Source organism: Staurois parvus, unplaced genomic scaffold, assembly GCF_062004578.1.
Source record: "Staurois parvus isolate SC_StPar_1 unplaced genomic scaffold, SC_StPar_1.0 ptg000475l, whole genome shotgun sequence".
Taxonomy (NCBI): Eukaryota; Metazoa; Chordata; class Amphibia; order Anura; family Ranidae; genus Staurois; species Staurois parvus.
Genome location: NW_028318271.1, coordinates 6,427,468 through 6,446,334, shown reverse-complemented (window position 1 = coordinate 6,446,334; position 18,867 = coordinate 6,427,468). Strand labels below are relative to the sequence as shown.

The 18,867-nt window shown below is 41.8% G+C and overlaps 1 protein-coding gene across 1 annotated transcript in view; it reads right to left on the bottom strand.

Moving 5' to 3' along the window:
• The window catches only part of PDZD2 (PDZ domain containing 2), a 354,572-nt gene extending 345,707 nt beyond the window's left edge, over positions 1-8,865 (bottom strand). The window contains exon 1 of the mRNA XM_089689464.1: positions 8,078-8,865. Coding sequence (XP_089545590.1) covers positions 8,078-8,553 — 476 coding nt within the window. The 5' untranslated portion in view covers positions 8,554-8,865. The remainder of the gene's footprint in view (positions 1-8,077) is intronic.
• Between the last annotated feature and the right edge of the window lie 10,002 nt (positions 8,866-18,867).

The following is an 18,867-nucleotide window of genomic DNA, read 5'->3' as shown; positions in this document are numbered from 1 at the left end:
TTTCGCACGTTAATGTGCATTGCGTTAAGGCAGCCCTTTCATTTGAATGGGCTGCCTATTGTGCAAAATAAAAAACAAAAAAACAAACAAAATGCATGTACTCCTTTGGTAGTACCACAACACATGGTAATGAGGTACTATGCACTGTGGTGCACTGCAGGACATGTCTATCAGCAAGGTGCACTAAGGTGCCAATAAGAATGAGAAGCACAGCAGCGCACCAATGCATTAAGAATTTTGTTTGTTGTTTTTTAGGCTCACTATACACATTGCAAACTCAGTATAATCATTAGATCTCCAAACACTATACAATAGGAAGCCCTACCTTATCTGATCAATGTACATCCAATCTGTACTACATAGTTGTGGGCCCAAAGCAGATTGTACAATCAGGTTGTAAGGTGTCTGCTGGGCTTTACACGGATAAGTGCAGCAGCAATGGTTAAGATACCCTGTGCTGGCAGTAGGGATGCACCAAAATTTCAGCCACCGACACATATCGGCCGAAAAAAGCCCTATCGGCAAATCGCCAATAGGAAGAATTTAGCCGATACAGGTGCTGATACAGGGGACTGTGTGTACTGCAGATATGATGGGGGGGCGGAGAAAGGCAGGAGAGGAGCAGTGTATACCATGACTGGCTGTCAGTATATGTCATTGCCGGTTTTTAAATGTAATTACCTGCTTTTTTTTTTTTCTTCACTATAGCTCAGAGAATGAGTAGTCACTTTCCCCGGAGCAAGGGAAAGGGGCAGGATCAGGGGCAGACTGACCATTTGGAAACTCAGGCTCTGCCCGAGGGCCCAGGGTCAGTAGGGGGCCCCATGAGATGCCCCTGGTACCTTTTTCATAGGCTTTTTTGAGTTTAGGCAAAGACACAGGGGCTCCATGATCCCCTATTGCCCGGGGGCCCCATGAGTTGTCAGTCCTCCCCTGGGCAGGATCACTGAGTAAATTCCCTGGGTGACCCTGCCCCTTTGTTTCTTTAAGCCCTCTGAGAATGACCACTCCTTCTCTGAGCTATAGTGAAGGAAAAAAAGACGGTAATTAAATTTAAAACATGGCATTGTTTTTAAATGCAATTGCCTGCTTTTATTCCCCTTCACTATAGCTCAGAGAATGAGCTGTCACTTTCCCCAGAGCTAAAAGAAACAAAGTTTCTTTTTAGTTTCTTTCCCCAGCTAAAAGAACCAGTTTCCTTTAGCTCTGTAAAAGTGACAGCTCATTGAGCTGTAATGAAGGGGAAAAAAAACCCGGCAACTGCATTTAAAAAACGGCACTGACATATAGTGACAGTCAGTAAGGGACCAATAAAAAAGACTAAAAAAAGGGGTTAACCAAGGGCCTGATCAGCCGATATAGTAGGGATTAAATTCAAAATCACACAATATTAATATCGGCTACCATATGATCGCAGACTCGCCCATAAAAAACAAAAGGGAAAATTGGTGGTCCTACATGAAACTATCATTTTTGGGGAACTCTTCTCCCTATGCACAGCCAGTGAGGGAGCCTCTCTGTAAACACTGCTCCTCTCCTGCCCCCTCCTTGCACACACTGCTCCCCCCCACCCCCTACAAAGATGGCCTTATACTCATATGATATCACATAGGGGACTATTGGTCCCCTATGTGATAGCAACAAAAATTAAAAAAAATAAATAAATATACATGAAAGTAGAATTTTTTTTTTAAAACAATTGGAGCCTCCCCACCCCCACATAATCAGACATTTTGGTTTCAGTTCGGTGTTCGGCCACATGCATTCTGAATTTTCGGTATCTGTTTTGGCACCAGAATTTTCATTTCGGTGCACCACTAGCTGCCAGCACACAGCAGAGTCAGACCATGGCTCAGGGAGATAGAGCCCTAACCTGGCAGCTTCTTACCGTGAGAACTGCGGTGTGACTCTCCTATGTGCTGTGCAGTACAGAGTATTTCCCAATATTTCTTACTGTATATACAGCCTGGCTATGTTGAAAAGAACCATAAAACACACACAAGTTACCATGTATTGCAGTAGCGCATGTGCCTACATTTTACTGTACATTAACACAAATATGCGGCCCTCTGGACATGTCAAGTGCCAGCTTTAAGCACCCCTATTCTAACAAAGTTGACTACCACATTGCATAGTTAGTTACATTGGTCCAGCTTGGATCCATGTAAGCATGTGTATCCAATACCTGAGCGATCGCTGTGGAAGCTGGAGATCATTGTAGTAGTCACCACTATGACAGTGATCACTACCATCTACTGGGTCCTGTGCCAAGCACAGGGTGGATTTGATTTAAATCACTAGTGAAAAGGCTCGATTTAAATCATAATATTTAAAGAGCACCTGTCATATCTGTCCTGCAGCAGCTCCTCCTGCGACCCGTTGACTCACCGACAGTCCCATTCACTTTAATGAGACGGCTGGTTATGCAGCAGTGACACAACAAGGTGAGGGACGTGGCGGCAGCAGGTGAGTGGATGCCTGCTAACAGGCGCTGCCATGATGGATCTAAAATGACAGGTGCTCTTTAAATGTAAGGAATCCGACTCATTCTTGCTGCTAGTTATAATCTTTAATACTTGCAAACCAAATAAATATTTCCTTTTTAGAATAATAAGCTGTCAGGTTAGTAAACCAACGATATCAGAACCGATTTTAGATTAGTAGGTTAATCACACAGTTGGAGAACTACTTGAATTCTTTTATTTCATGTTTTTTTCTCATGGTTACTGTGCAATTGTGTGAATCCATCAATGCATCAATCCATCAATGCAGTGCATGTTATCTCAGCTTGCAGAGCTTGGATTCATTGAATGAGTTTACCAAAAATGTAAATATTGCAGAATATACAGCCTCATGCTACATAACAAAGCTCCATTTCATGCTGAATAAACGAAAATATTATTGTATCTTAAATAGAAAACTATCTTTAGATAGATTTTTTTTCCTCCAAAAGCATTTTATTAAAATAAATTTGATAAAATGTTGTAATGTTCTGTGATTGGATGAGGTGAAAAGAGAACCCAGATCCCTCCATAAAGAGTACCTGTCACTGCCTATTGCTGTCATAAGGGAGGTTTACATTCCTTGTGACAGCAATAAAAGTGCTCAAAAAAATTTAAAGCAACAGTGTAGAGATAAAACAATTATTTAATTAAAAAAAATAAAATAAAGTGCCCTTGTCCCCCCATGCTTGCACGAATGCACACGCTGGTCCCACACGCAGTTGTCCTACACATGTGAGGCATCACCGCAACTGTCAGATCACGGGCAGTAATTCTAGCACCAGACCTCCTCCGTAAATCTAATGTGGTAGCCTGTAAAGGCTTTTAAAGCGTCGCCTATGGATAGTAAAATTTACATTGTTTGTCGCCATTGTACGGACAGGTACAATTTTAAAGCATGACATGTTTGGTATCTATTTACTCAGCCTAACATCATCTTTTATATTTTACCCAAAAAATTTGGTTATATATGGGTTTTTTTGCATTAAAATACAAAAAAACATTTTTTGCGTTTTGAAAACCCGCTATGCAAATGACATGGAACATTAAAAAAAAAAAATGGAAAACCCACCAATTTATTCTCGAAGGCCTATGATTTTAAAAAAATAAATACATTTTAAAAAAATAAATACATACATTTATATATATACATACTATATATATATATATATATATATATATATATATATTATATATATAAAATTTAATTAATTTTTTTGTTACTATATTTGGGGGTTCTAAGTAATTTTCTAGCAAAAAATACTGGCTGACTGTTACATGTAAACAAAAAGTGCCAGAAAAGGCCTGGTCTTCAAGTGGATATATACTGTATATATTTATGACGATGTGTCAATGATTACCTGTGTATAACAAGTCATCAAGCTCAGGGTATTGCATGCTGAGTGTCCCCTCTCCCACCAGGGATCTCACACAGACACCATCGATAGAGGTAACCTGACCTCTCCCTGTGACTTTATCACCCAACACTGGCCTCGCTGCGCTGGCGCTCTATAAACACTGTCATTATACGGGTGCCACGTTTCAAGAGCCAGCCTTTGTGGTCAGGGCAGAAAAAAAATCTGTTTATAAAACACCCGGCTCAGGAAACTTCTCAGGGTCACACAGGACAAAATAGTGCTGAGAACAGTTGTAATTCCCATGATTGTTATCCGTGCTGTTTACATCCCCTGAAACCCAGCACTGCGCCGAGACCGACGCTAGGGAAAGGATCAGAGACGCAGTCAGAATTAAAGGGCAACTCCTTTTGCCTCACTTCCTATCCTGTTGACAGATTATTGTTATACAGGATTTATATAGCGGCGACAGTTTACGCAGTGCTAAGGGCAAACCGTACAATTACAAAACAATTTAGTAGAGTAGGAATCAGAGGGCCCGGCTCGTTACAGCTCACAATCTAAGAAGGTGGGTCAAGAGATGCAAAAGGTAATAACTGTGGGGGATGGGCTGATAGAGAGAATAAATGAAGAGATGGGTTTTCAGTGATCATCAAAGTGGACAAAGTAGGAGATAGTCAGCCAGATTGGGGTAGGAAGTTCCAGAAAATTGGAGAGGCTCTGGAGAAGTCCTGGAGGCGAGTATAGGAGGAGGTGACAAGGGAGCTAGAGAGCAGGAGGTCTTGGGGAAAGGAAGAGAACGAGGAAGTCGGTATTTTGGTACTAGGTTAGTGATGTATCTGGGGTGCCGAATTGTGGATGGCTTTGTAAGTTGTTGTTAGTATCTTGAATTTAATTTGTTGGCTGAGCGAAAGCCAGTGGAGGGACTGACCGAGAGGGGTAGCAGACACCGAGCAGTAGGTAAGGTGGATGAGTCCGGAGGCAGCATTCATGATAGACTAAAGGGGGGATAGCCTTCGTAAAGGTAATCCAATGAGAAGAGAGTTGCAGTAGTCGAGGCGAGAGATAACCAGAGAGTGAATTAGGAGCTTTTTGGTATCATTGGTTAGGGAGGGGCATATCTTGGAGATGTTGCATAGGTTGAGGCAGCAAGCTTTGGACAGTGATTGGATGTGGGGATGAAAGGAGAGTTCAGATTCCAGGATTACATATAGCACCTTGGCATGCAGGGATGGGTTGAAATCAGGGGAAGGAAATATTATGAGCTCGGTTTTGGATAGATTGAGTTTCAGGAAGTGGTGTGACATTCAGTCTGATATGTCTGCTAGTAGATTAGTGATCTGTGAGGAGACTATTGGAGTGAGCTAAGAGGTAGAGAAATAGATTTGGGTGTCATCAGGATAGAATGTGTATTGGAAGCCATGGGAGGTTATTAACTGACCCAGGGAGGAAGTATGAAGATGTTACTTATCAATGGGAAACCTAAGCCTAGGATGGTGCACACAACTGCCTTAACAAAATTAGCTTCACAGAAGCCCTTGTCACATCTGAGGTTCTTCCTTCACCTCGGAGCTCCCCTTTGATGCAAGAGTCACCCCTTAATGTCAGAGGCCCCCCTAAACATCACAGGACCCCTATACAAGAGAGCTCCCCCATAATATCAGAGTCCTGCCTACAACTGGATAATAAGTTAGCCAAAGCAGATAGCTGGTCATCCGTCTGCTTCCTTCTTTTATTATTATTATTATACAGGATTTATATGGCGCCAACAGTTTGCTCAGCACTTTACAATATAACGGGAGACAATACAGCAACAATACAGTTCAATACAAGAGGGATAGGAGGGCCCCGCTCCTTGGAGCTTACAATCTAGGATGGTTTTCTCAACATATGTGCAATCAACATACCTGATTAGCCCCCAGTGCTGCACCTCCTACCCCCAGCCTCAGTTCTGCCGTATAGGAGACTGATACAAAGGGAAATTCAAAGTGGAACTCCAGTTCCAGCTATCTCCCCTATTCCTTGAATCCCCCTTCAGATTTTTATTTTTTAAAAATCTAATATATTTATTTTTTTCAGTCTTCAAGCCAATACAGTGAAGTCCGTCCTTGGCGGTGGACAGTCCTTCCTCCTGGACTGAGTGGTAATCATGAAATGTTTGAGTGGTGCTCAGTACACGAGAACTGAGAGCCAAGATTGAGACAAGGTGTTAACAGGAGGGGCAGCTGCCCAGGGCACAGCTGTAGGGGAGTAAGCCCCATCACCACATGCAAGCTACATATTAGTGGCTAGGAAGCAGAAGCCACAGTTTCATGTCTTCAATGACTGGTGTTGCATCATGCTCCAACATACCCGCTCTATACCTCATCTGCCCAAAGTGGACACAAAAACACACCGTGCATGTGCAACTGCCTTCTAGCCCCAAGAAAGCAAGGGATTGGCCATGCACACTCCATGCCAACCATGGGCATTTGGAGCAAGGGGGCAAAGAATGGGCACATGCCATTCTATGGCATGCATTAGGAGGTGAGAGCAGTTCTGCATCCTTGCCTCGGACTCTGGACAATCCTGTCCAGGTACTACCAAGTGATGATGTCCCACCCCAGGGGGCATGTCCTTGACAGCATGGACCCCAGGAGGTGTGCTGGATGACACTGGACGTCATTCAACCTGGAAGATGGGCAGTAAGTCTGCCGGTGAGAAGGAAAGTCTTGCAGCTAAAACAACAGGTCTACGCCAGCAAATTTAAAAAAAAAAAAAAGGCTAGAGTTCCAAATTACTGGTAAGTATTTACATAAGCTGCACTTCAATACAATTCCGATGGTTTTTTTTTATAAAATACAGTACATAACTGCATTACATTTTTTTTTTTTTAATAGATCTGCCTAGAATTCAGCTTTAGGACCAGACTTTGCTGAATGTATGACGGCTGAACAGAGCGCCCCGTATCTAGAGCACATTATGTTATATTAAATCACAGAATATAGGCTCCAATTTATCTTTAATGAACACACATTACTTTTTTAAGACGTTGACATAATATTCACCGAATTTGCCAGTAACTCATTTGTTTCCCAGGAAAGCAAATTATAGGCCTTTTTTATTGCCCAGCTATGTGGAGGAATAGACCCTCTATTGTCTGCACAATTAGCGCAGGGGTTTCCACTCTCTCCTTGCCTGCCAGCGGCCAGACCAGAGCTGTGTGGCAAGTGCCCAATAATCAAAGGCAACACAAGTTTAGTGTTCAGCTGAGAGAGCAGGTACATGGGCAGCTGTTCTCCGTCTGGGCCAGGGTGGTCGTGATAATTCTGGGGAGGCCCAGAAAACCAATAGTAAAGTCACACTAACTTCAAAATGTCCAGTATTTAAAAGTACATTTCAATGAAACCTGAAAGTTTAAAAGTGAAGTCTGTCCAATAAAAATCAATTAAACTTTCATTTAAACGTATTTCTCAATGGTCATAAAAGGATATAAATGCACCAAAAGTCTTTGCAAACCAAGTTATTATCTTGTAAAAGTAATGAGGCACCATCTTTCTGTTGTACATAGCATGGGCAGAGCAGTGGTAGGGGCCCAAAAATTACTAGCATCCAGTCATTCATCAGATACTTGTTTCGTAATCTGAGCATAGATTCTCAAATAGGTTACATCACTAGCAAAAATGGAGTCTCATGTGGGCCATGTAGGGCTAGACAAGCCCTTTCCAAAGGTCATTTCTTAAGCTGGGTACACACTAAAAGTAAATCGGTCAGTTGAAACTGAGATGTGGTACTAATTGTACGAAAACTTTTGTTTATGGTTTCTGATCATGGGCAGTCTTTCGCATCCAAATTTTCTCATAAGAAAACAGTACACATTAAACGAAAAACATTAGCTCTGTTCACGTATGAGAATAATTTTGGAGTTTGTCCTTTCAGAAATTTTTTGTTTGCAAAGTCTGAATCGCATGTCGAAAATTGTGTACACACTATAACTGAACGATTGTTCCCGTACAGAATTTTTCCTCCAGTTTTGTTATTGTGTGTAGCCACCTTAACTCATCATTTTGCAAAATTTGTCTATATTGTGAACAAAAAACAAGGAACTATCATCAAAGCTAAGCCACAAAGAAAAGCTACTTTAGGGCTCTTTGGTGTTGTGGTCATAGGATTTGAACAGCCACCCACAATCAAGAATTCAGACACAGTTTTTAAAAGCATATTCAAATGGAAGAGCTTTACCTGGCACCAGAAACATCTACGCCAACCATCAGTTGTCCATTCATTGACAGGACCTCATCTCGCAGTTTTATCTTGCCGCATTTAGCGGCTGGACTCTGCTTCTTCAAATCTGTAATCCATATACATCCAACATCAAGCACAGGCCCGTTTTGTACCCTTCTCTTTTTACCCCCACGTCGTTTTTCACCACAGTGGCCAAAAATGGGAATGTTTCCAAAATTTAGACCAAGTATCAGGTCATCGTCTCCATCCCTGGTGAGGTACACGGTGCAGATTTCCATGTCTAGGACAACCTGGTGGCAGCTCGGTGCCAGTTCTTCCAAAGAGAAATTTAGCTGGATGTATTCCTTGAGTTTCTGAATAGCAGATAGATACAAGGCCTCTTCGGGGTCGCCGGTGTCCACCCATGGGTTGTCCTGAAGCCATTGTTGTAGAAGAGACAGGTGAAGCACAGCATTCTCCTGAGTGATGGGCATTATGAAATGCCAAAAGCAATACCATCATGTGAAATATTCGCTCTACATTGACACTGGCTCTCTCTCCAGTAAAATTAAATGATCATAACATCAATCATAAAAATTTAAGGGGACATCTAGATTAGGTATTAGATGAAGTCATATCTTGACACTTGTCAATAGTTAACCAAGCCATCAACAATGCATTAAGTGTGGAGTGACAATCGGGTTGAAGAAGGAAGTGGCAGTGAGTAATTCTTGTTTCGTTGTGTCACAAGGTCTCAAAACCAGAGTTTCCAAATTAGAAAATTACAGCATTCTCAGCATCATTTTGCCTGCAAAACAATAAAAAACAAACAATTTTGGCATGTAATTTTTAAATCGTAAGCAAGCTTAATTAAAGGGTTAGTCCACCTTGAACTGACATCTCTTTGTAGTTGGCTCAAGGGTTACAATACCAAAACCTTGCTCATAGATGTAAGAGAGAGTGGTCAGACCTATAGGCTTTTATTCTAAAATGTTAAAAAGTCAACTAATATTTTTGCATAGTTGGGCACCCAATATTAGAGGTGATATATTCTTTCAAAGCAAATACAAAAAACAGGTTCAATCCAGCTGCTGGCTTGTACACAATTTTGGGCAATTTGTGACAATTTTTAGGCTTTTTGCCAAGGCACCCCTAAAGACGCCAGAAGGCACCCTAGTTAAAAAAAAGCTGATCTAATGTTCATGGTCTCCCTAACATTTTAATCTCTTGCGTAAACTCTGCTGGTGAGATACCTCATTTTTATTCTGGGCTTCAACTGTAATAGTCAACTGGATGGATTTCAATTTATATGATGAAGAAATGCAATTTGAAAAGCTAAAACCCAGTTGATGGAAACACCAAGGTGGCAAAGACAGGGGTTTGATATATCTCCCAACTTTCTGAGAAAAGCGAGGGCTATCATCTAGCACAGGGGTCTCCAAACGTTTCAGTATGAGAGCCACATCATATATTTTAACAAATACTTGTAGGCTAAAAAATAAATAAATAATTTATATAAAGAAATCAAATTTAAATGAATGAATAGGCTTTACTAGAAGCGTATTATGAAGATGAACATGATATGAACTTGAGCCATTAATAAAGATTGAACAAAAGTAAATTCAGTCTGCACCTCTCTCAATGGAGTTCCCTTTACATGAGAGTTCCCACCATAATCTCCCCTTACATCAGGGTCCCCCCGTAACATCAGGATCCACCAAAGCCGCTCTTACATCAGGGTTTCCATCAGAGTCCCCCCTTACATCAGGGTCCCCAACAAAATCCCCCTTACATCAGGGTCCCCATCACAACCCCCCTCCCCTTATATCAGGGTCCCCCATCAAAGCTCTACCTTTATATCAGAGTCCCCCATCACAACCACCTTACATTAGGGTCCCCCATCAAAGCCCCCCCTTACATCAGGGTCCTCCATCAAAGCCTCCCTTACAGCAGGCTCCCCCATCAAAGCCCCCCTTACATCAGGGTCCCCCATCAGAATTCACCTTTACTTGCAAGGTGGGAGTTAGGAGTGTGGCTACAGAAACAGGGTGGGAGCTGGGATGCAGAACAGGTCCATTGTCCTGTGAATGCTGCAGCAAGCACACGATAGGTGAACCTGATCTAAAATAAGACCCTGTGAGAGCATAATGGGCCAACATTGAGGACACACCACTAGCCCTAGCTGCAGGCCATATAAAATCTTGAAGTGGGACAGATTTGACCCTTAGGTCGTAGTTTGGGAATCCCTGCTTTAGCACAAAGTATGAGTGCATTGGACACACCCCTGCCACATCCCCGGTTACACTGACCATGAAGAGTTAATAGGCAAAGTTTTCTACTACTTCTTTTCCTTTACACTGGCTTTTCAAAGTAACAAAATACAGTAATTTGGTGGTTTTATGAAAGGTTTAGCGTAAAACGTTTGGTAGCTAAATTGTATATATTTTTTAAGGATCTAGACATCAGACAAGAAAGTGGCAGCTGAGGAACAAAAGAGTTTGTTTTCAAAACAGACACTTCCCCAAGGGAAGAGACAGTGGAGAGCTATGATTTTGGCAGAAGATCACATCGCTTGAGTCACCAGGTGACATAAGAAACCAGCAGAAGGCTGAACTGACACCAGGTATAATGAAAATACTATTACCATCAGGTGAATTTACTTTGTACTACGGCAGTACACAAAACAGAAATGGCATACAAATACAGTAATCTATGACAATTGGTCAAGATTTATCTTTCGAAATACAGAAAGGAGCACCAGACCAAAAATCAATGAAGAATCCAAGAATTGTTTGTAAGCAGGTTATAAAAACACGTTTCAGGGTAACATCATTCCCCCTTCATCAGGGCTCAACACAGGATAAACCTTGAAAGGAGAAAAACATAATCTCACAGATCTATATTCTAATTCTCTACTGCTGGTCAGCAACGGTTACTTTGGTACTTCAAAAGGAGAGTTTAATACTGGCTCTAATATATATCTGGGAGTAAACTGTTTTCTTTGAGTCTATTCAAGACGTATCCTGTGTTGAGCTCTGATGAAGGGGAAATGAAGTTGCCCCTTTAACACGCTGGCTGTTTTATGACCTATTTACCAACATTTACAGTCATCTTGAACGTTTTTATCCACTTTTGGTCTGGCGCTCCTTTCTATACTTCTATGGTTTGAGCTACTTTTGGGTGCCCTTTCAGTGGATACCTGCTTGCAAAGTTATTGAACTTTTTTTTAAGTTTTCCTATATCTGACATCACGTACAAGTTTGGAACATCCCACCACCTCTAAATGTGTTGTTCTACAAATAACGTTCATCAGTTTAGAAAGGTCAGTAGCAGTACAGGTGTGTTAAATATTTTGAAAGACGCACTATGAGTATACTATTCAATTACTTTACTAGTAATTCATCCCCCATATAGTAATTCATCCCCCATATAGTAATTCATCCCCCATAGTAATTCATCCCCCATAGTAATTCATCCCCCATATAGTAATTCATCCCCCATATAGTAATTCATCCCCCATATAGTAATTCATCCCCCATAGTAATTCATCCCCCATATTAATTAATCCCTCATAGTAATACATCCCCCATATAGTAATTCATCCCCCATAGTAATTCATCCCCCATATAGTAATTCATCCCCCATAGTAATTCATCCCCCATAGTAATTCATCCCCCATAGTAATTCATCCCCCCTATAGTAATTCATCCCCTATAGTAATTCATCCCCCATATAGTAATTCATCCCCCATATAGTAATTCATCCCCCATATAGTAATTCATCCCCCCTATAGTAATTAATGCCCCATATAGTAATTCATCCCCCATAGTAATTCATCCCCCATATAGTAATTCATCCCCCCTAGTAATTCATCCCCCCTAGTAATTCATCCCCCCTATAGTAATTCATCCCCCATAGTAATTCATCCCCCATAGTAATTCATCCCCCATATAGTAATTCATCCCCCATAGTAATTCATCCCCCATATTAAGTCCCCAAGCCCCCCCTGTGTCAATTCACTTACCTTTGCTCCGCGCGTTCCTCTCGCCGTTCCGGTGTAGCATGAAAATCTGTCTCCTATGAGGATCTGTCCCCCTCGACGTATCTGCGCATGTGCCAGTTTCAGGCATTAGCAGCCGATCGGCGATCTCCGGCACATGCGCAGATACGTCGAGGGGGACAGATCATCCTGACAGTATCACGCTCCGCGGGCCGGATTAAAAGGTCCGCCGGGCCGTATACGGCCCGCGGGCTGTAGTTTGCCCATTGCTGTTCTAATGATTGGTCTATTTGTGAGCCAAGGCCACATGTTACGGATGAAATTGCAATTTTTCCCACGGCACACCAGACAATATCTCACGGTACACTAGTGTGCCGCGGCACAGTGGTTGAAAAACGCTGGTCTAAGGCACCCACAGACCTAGAATGATGGTCAGAAGAATCTTCCACTGCACCATCGGCATAATACAAGATTACAGTAGCCAAGCAAGCATGTTTATACTCTATACCCAAGTAGACCATCCTTAAATTGGCCTTACTTTAGAACAGTTTCACAACCAGGGTTCCGTGGATACCGAGGGTTCCTCCATAGGTTGCTAGGGGTTCCACAAGCAATGAGAAATTACTGCCTCTCAGATAAGTTCTCACTGACACCAATGATCTTTTTAGCTATCTGTAAGGAGGTAACTCTCCCCAATGACCACAAATCTAAGGACAATTCTTCCTGCTGATCCTCACCCTAATGAATCATTAATTGTATATATAGCAATTTTTAACAGGCGTTCCACAAGACTGGAGAGGTATTTCAGGGGTTCCTCTATGTTGAAAAGATTGAAAGATGGCCTACGGGGGCCGGAACAAGTCTGGGGTAGGCCATAAGAAATCGCTTCTCAATCTGATTTCAGCCAGATCAGACAATCATTTTGATCTCTAGGTATCTTTACAGAAGAGAGATGCATGGACATCCTGTACAAATAGAGGTACTTCAAGAATTGACTAACAGTCAGAGGGCAGTGTATGACACATCACCACTAAACTTCGAAGGTGGGAACAATGGCGGCTCTGCGTGGCCCACTAGGAATCATTTTGGTAAACTGCTGTATGAGAATAAGAGCACTGAGACTTTGGAGGCCTGTTAACTGAACACAGGAACAGATCATGGCCCTGTATTTGAACCCTGCCATTAAAAGGACATTAGTGTCAGGAATGGACTCAGCACAGGTGGTGCTGGGGCTCACCTGCCTTGTGGGCTGCAGTACCAGTGCTGGCCAGCGGGTGCTCTCAGCAGCCAGAATCTCACTCCTGCAATCAAGCCATCACCTGAGGCTGATTGCAGGAGGTGTATTTAAGCAATGGCCAGGCCTGCAGTCAGTGCCTTGGTGTATTGTTCCCATGAACCCATGTGCCTGATCCTGTCGTCTGCCTGCCTGTTTCCTCTGCTTGACTCTGACACTGATCAAACTCCGCCTGCACCGACCCCGGCTATTCCTGACCTTTCTCCTGCCTGCTCTTTTTGTACCTTGTCTGCCCGATTGTTCCTGATCCGGCCTGTCTGACCACTCTACCTCTCCAGCCCTGACTGCACCTGTCTGTGTTCCTGAACATACTGACATTAGTTGGTTTGGTTTTATACTGTGCGTTTGTATACTCGTGTAGTTACTAATAAATTATATTCTTATTTCATCACTCCTGAAGCCTGCCAATCCCTGTGTCAGTCCACACACCTCTGGTCATACCTGGATCCCTGACATAAGGAAAGCAGATGTGGCTATCACTAGGTTTTTTATTTTTCCAATAAAAAATTTCAAATGATCAATCTGCTGACCTCCCAACTTCCTGGGCTCTCCATCTACGCTGAAATCCCAGTCACTGTTTTAACCCCTTTAACCACTTAAGCTCCAGGAGATTCTACCCCCTTCATGACCAGGCTATATTTTGCTATTCAGCACTGCACTTCTTTAACTGGCAATTGAATGGTCATGCAACGCTGTACCCAAATGAAATTTATATAATTTTATTCACAGTAACAGAGCTTTCTTTTGATGGTATTTGATCACCACTCAGTTTTTTTTTTTTTTTTTACATAGTTACATAGTCTGGCTAAAAAAAGACAAAAGTCCATCCAGTTCAACCATTAAAAAAAAAAAAGTTATAATCCTATACTCACAGTTGATCCAGAGGAAGGCAAAAAAAAAACCCAGCAAAGCATGATCCAATTTGCTCCTGCAGGGAAAAAAAAATCCTTCCTGATCCCCCGAGAGTCAATCAGATATTCCCTGGATCAACTTTACCTATAAATGTTAGTATCCAGTTATATTCTGTGTATCCATTAAATAATCCAGGACTTTAAAGCAATCCACTGAGCTGGCCAGAACCAACTCTTGAGGGAGTCTATTCCACATTTTCACAGCTCTCACTGTGAAGAAACCTTTCGGTGTTTGGAGATTACATTTCTTTTCCTCCAGACGCAAAGAGTGCCCCCTTGTCCTCTGTGATGACCTCAGGGTGAATAGCTCTACACCGAGTTCACTATATGAATCACTGATGTATTTATACATGTTGATCGTATCCCCCCTTATGTATTATACATGGAGATCATATCCCCCCTTATGTATTCTACATGGAGATCATATCCCCCCTTATGTATTATACATGGAGATCATATCCCCCCTTATGTATTATACATGGAGATCATATCCCCCCTTATGTATTATACATGGAGATCATATCCCCCTTATGTATTATACATGGAGATCATATCCCCCTTATGTATTATACATGGAGATCATATCCCCCCTTATGTATTATACATGGAGATCATACCCCCCCTTATGTATTATACATGGAGATCATATCCCCCTTATGTATTATACATGGAGATCATACCCCCCCTTAATCTCCTCTTCTCAAGAGAGAATAAATTCAGTTCCTCTAATCTTTCCTCATAGCTGAGCTCCTCCATGCCTCTTACCAGTTTGGTTGCCCTTCTCTGTACTTTCTCCAGTTCCCCAATGTTCTTTTTGTGAATTGGTGCCCAAAATTGAACTGCATACTTCAGATGTGGTATTACTAATGATTTGTACCGGGGTAATATGATATCTCTCTCTCTGGAGTCTATACCTCTTAACACAAGAGAGGATTTTGCTCGCTTTAGAACCCGCAGCTTGGCATTGCATGCCATTATTAAGCTTGTGATCTACCAGAACTCCCAGATCCTTCTCCACCATTGATTCCCCCAGTTGTACCCCCCCCCAGTATGTGTGATGCATGCATATTCTTAGCCCCCAAGTGCAGAACCTTACATTTATCAACATTAAACCTCATTTGCCACAGTTGCCCAATTACACAGTGCATTGAGGTTGGCCTGAAAGATGAAGAAATCCTGTAAGGATGGTGTCATCTGCAAAGACTGAAATGGGATTTTTAATCCCAGACCTATATTGTTTATAAATATATTAAAAAGTAAGGGTCCCAACATTGAACCTTCACATGAATGAAAACATCAAAAATATTTTTTACTTTCTGCTGTAAAACATATACAAAATTTTAAGAAATAAAATAATATTTCTTCATAAATTTAGGCCACAATGTACTCTGCTACAAGTGTTTGAAGGGGTAAACATTTTGGAGCAATTAAGGGGTTAATTATGCACCTAACAAATGTTAATGTGTACACTGTGTGCGGTTTTTCGCTACAGATCAATTTATTTCTTCTCCCTGTTTTGCAGGGGGAAAACAACAAAGTGATCGTTCCTTCTGTTCAGAACCCTGTGTTGTTTATCAACACAGGGCACTGGGCAGTGATTCAACTGAATCTCCAGGAATCATTGGCCAGGATCTGCTGACAAACTCCCACTGTGTCAAATCACTGGGGAGAAGTCAGGCAGGGGTGTGCACACAAAACCCAGACACAGACAGCGACATACAGGTATGTTACTGTACCTGTAGCTGCCACCCCGCCACAGTATATGTATTGTGGCGGGTCGACAAGCAGTTAAACTGCAGAACCCCCCGCCTGTTTTATGGAGATGAGGATATGGAGTGGTGTTCTGAGGTCCCAGCACCCTTCCTGTCCTAAGGTGACAATGCTGCTCTATAGATAAAGTAGACTAAGTGAGCGTTGTCACTTTAGGACATGAAGGCAGGTTCACCAGGTGAATATAAAAGGAAAAAAGCACAGCAAAAGGAAAAGTAATGCAGCCACCACATCTAGGGACTGGTATGCTATAATAAATTACAGTTTTAATCTTGGGTTTAGACAGATTTCCAGAATTCCCATTTTCACCCAACTGCCATCGCACACCTAAGGGCGACGCTCTGCCCCATGTGTCGTACAGAAAGCAGAAGAACTAAATGGAGACTACAACTGGAAGAATGTGTCACCTTTAGATATATGTATACAGATATATACAGTTGTGTTCAAAATAATAGCAGTGTGTTGAATAAAGTGAATAAAGCTCAAAATCCTTCTAATAGCTTTTATTTCCATACACACAAATGCATTGGGAACACTACACATTCTATTCCAAATCAAAACATGAAGAAAAATTTATCAAATTTGTGTTGTTCCTCTAAAAAAAAATTGAAGAAAAGTGAATATTAGACTGTTCAAAAAAATAGCAGTGTTTGTATTCTTCTTTACAAACTCAAACATTCACTATATAAACTGAAAAATGTTTGAAGATTTTGCTTTCCTTTGAATCACTTAATGAATATTTGGTTGTAGTCGCACTGTTTGTGAGAACTGATGTACATCTGTGTTGCATGGAGTCACCCAACTTCTGGCCCCTGTGATCAGGTATTCCAGCCCAGGATGATTGGACTACATTCCACAGTTCTTCTCTATTTCTTGGTTTTGCCTCAGAAACTGCATTTTTGATGTCACCCCACAAGTTTTCTATTGGATTAAGATCCGGGGATTGGGCTGGCCACTCCATAACGTCAATCTTGTTGGTCTGGAACCAAGATGTTGCGCGTTTACTGGTGTGTTTGGGGTCGTTGTCCTGTTGGAACACCCATTTCAAGGGCATTTCCTCTTCAGCATAAGGCAGCATGACCTCTTCAAGTATTCTGATGTATTCAAACTGATCCATGATCCCTGGTATGCGATAAATAGGCCCAACACCGTAGTATGAGAAACATCCCCATATCATGATGCTTGCACCACCATGCTTCACTGTCTTAACAATGTACTGTGGCTTGAATTCAGTGTTTGGGGGTCGTCTGACAAACTGTCTCCGGCCACTAGACCCAAAAAGAACAATCTTCCTTTCATCAGTCCACAAAATGTTGCGCAATTTCTCTTTAGGCCAGTCAATGTGCTCTTTGGCAAATTGTAACCTCTTCAGCATGTCTTTTTTTCAACAGTGGGACTTTGCGGGGGCTTCTTGCAGATAGCTTGGCTTCACATAGGTGTCTTCTAATTGTAACAGTACTCACAGGGAACTTTACACCTTCTTTGATCTTCCTGGAGCTGATTGTTGGCTGAGTCCTTGCCATTTTGGTTATTCTTCTATCCATTCGAATGGTAGTTTTTCGCTTTCTTCCACGTTTTTCAGGTTTTGGTTGCCATTTTAAAGCATTTGCGATCATTTTAGCTGAGCAGCCTATCATTTTCTGCACTTCTTTATATGTTTTCCCCTCTCCAATCAACTTTTTAATCAAGGTACGCTGTTCTTCTGAACAATGTCTGGAACGACCCATTTTCCTCAGAATTTCAGAGAGAAATGCACTGTAACCAGCATGTACAACATTTGCTGCCTTCCTTCCTTAAATAAGGGCAATAATTCCCACCTGTTTTTCAAAGAATGAATGACCTCACTAATAGAACTCCACACTGCTATTATTTTGAAACTGCCCCTTTCAATTAGTGATTCAATTACACAGAATCAGCAGCATGCATGTCATGACTGTTGGGTCTGTTGGATTTCTATTACTCTACTACACCTGCTAGTAAATTATTTGCCATGTAGAAATATCATTTCTACCAAAAACAGTGATTGGTCAGGTTAGTGATGTCTGACTGCTATTATTTTGAACACAACTGTATATAGTGCTGACAATTTAGCAGTGCTTTAGGAGTTATACAATCCCATCAGTCCCTGTCCTCAAGGTGCTTACAATCTAAGGTCCCTAAATCACATACATACCACGGTCAATTTAGACAGGAGCCATTCAACCTACCAGCAGGTCTTTGGAGTGTGGGAGGAAACCAGAGTACCTGGAGGACACTCATTCAAGAACAGGGAGAAAATACAAACTCCAAGCAGATAGCATCCAGGCTGAGATTCAATCTGAGGACCCTATTGCGGCAAGACACACTAACCACTAAGCCGCCATCATCCTCAGCAGGAAGGTGTCCATCCAGAGCACTGCAGGGCTATCTCACTGTTGGATCCCTGGGATAGAAGGAAAGCCAATTGGTAATTTAGTAAACCCAAAAGCTGACATATCATCTTCAGCGGACTTTGCCTTTAATCTCTGACAATCATTTCTTAAGATCCAAAGGCCTCTGGTTAACCCAAATCTTTCATTTCCTTATGTTATACTGTGTACAGAGTTGCTGGGATACATCTGGTTTCTTTGACAATCGGAAACCACAAAATGTATTACTAGTAGACGAGGAAGGAGAATGAGATGGTGGAAATTCCGGGACACAAACTGCCACGTGTTATTGACTTATTGTTCTGCCTTAACCTAGAGACAGGCAGGAACATAAATTACAGATAAAGGAGTAGAAAGGTTAAAATAAAGGGGAACATTTAGCTGAAATAAATAAATATTCATGTATAATTTTCCTGTCAAAACCA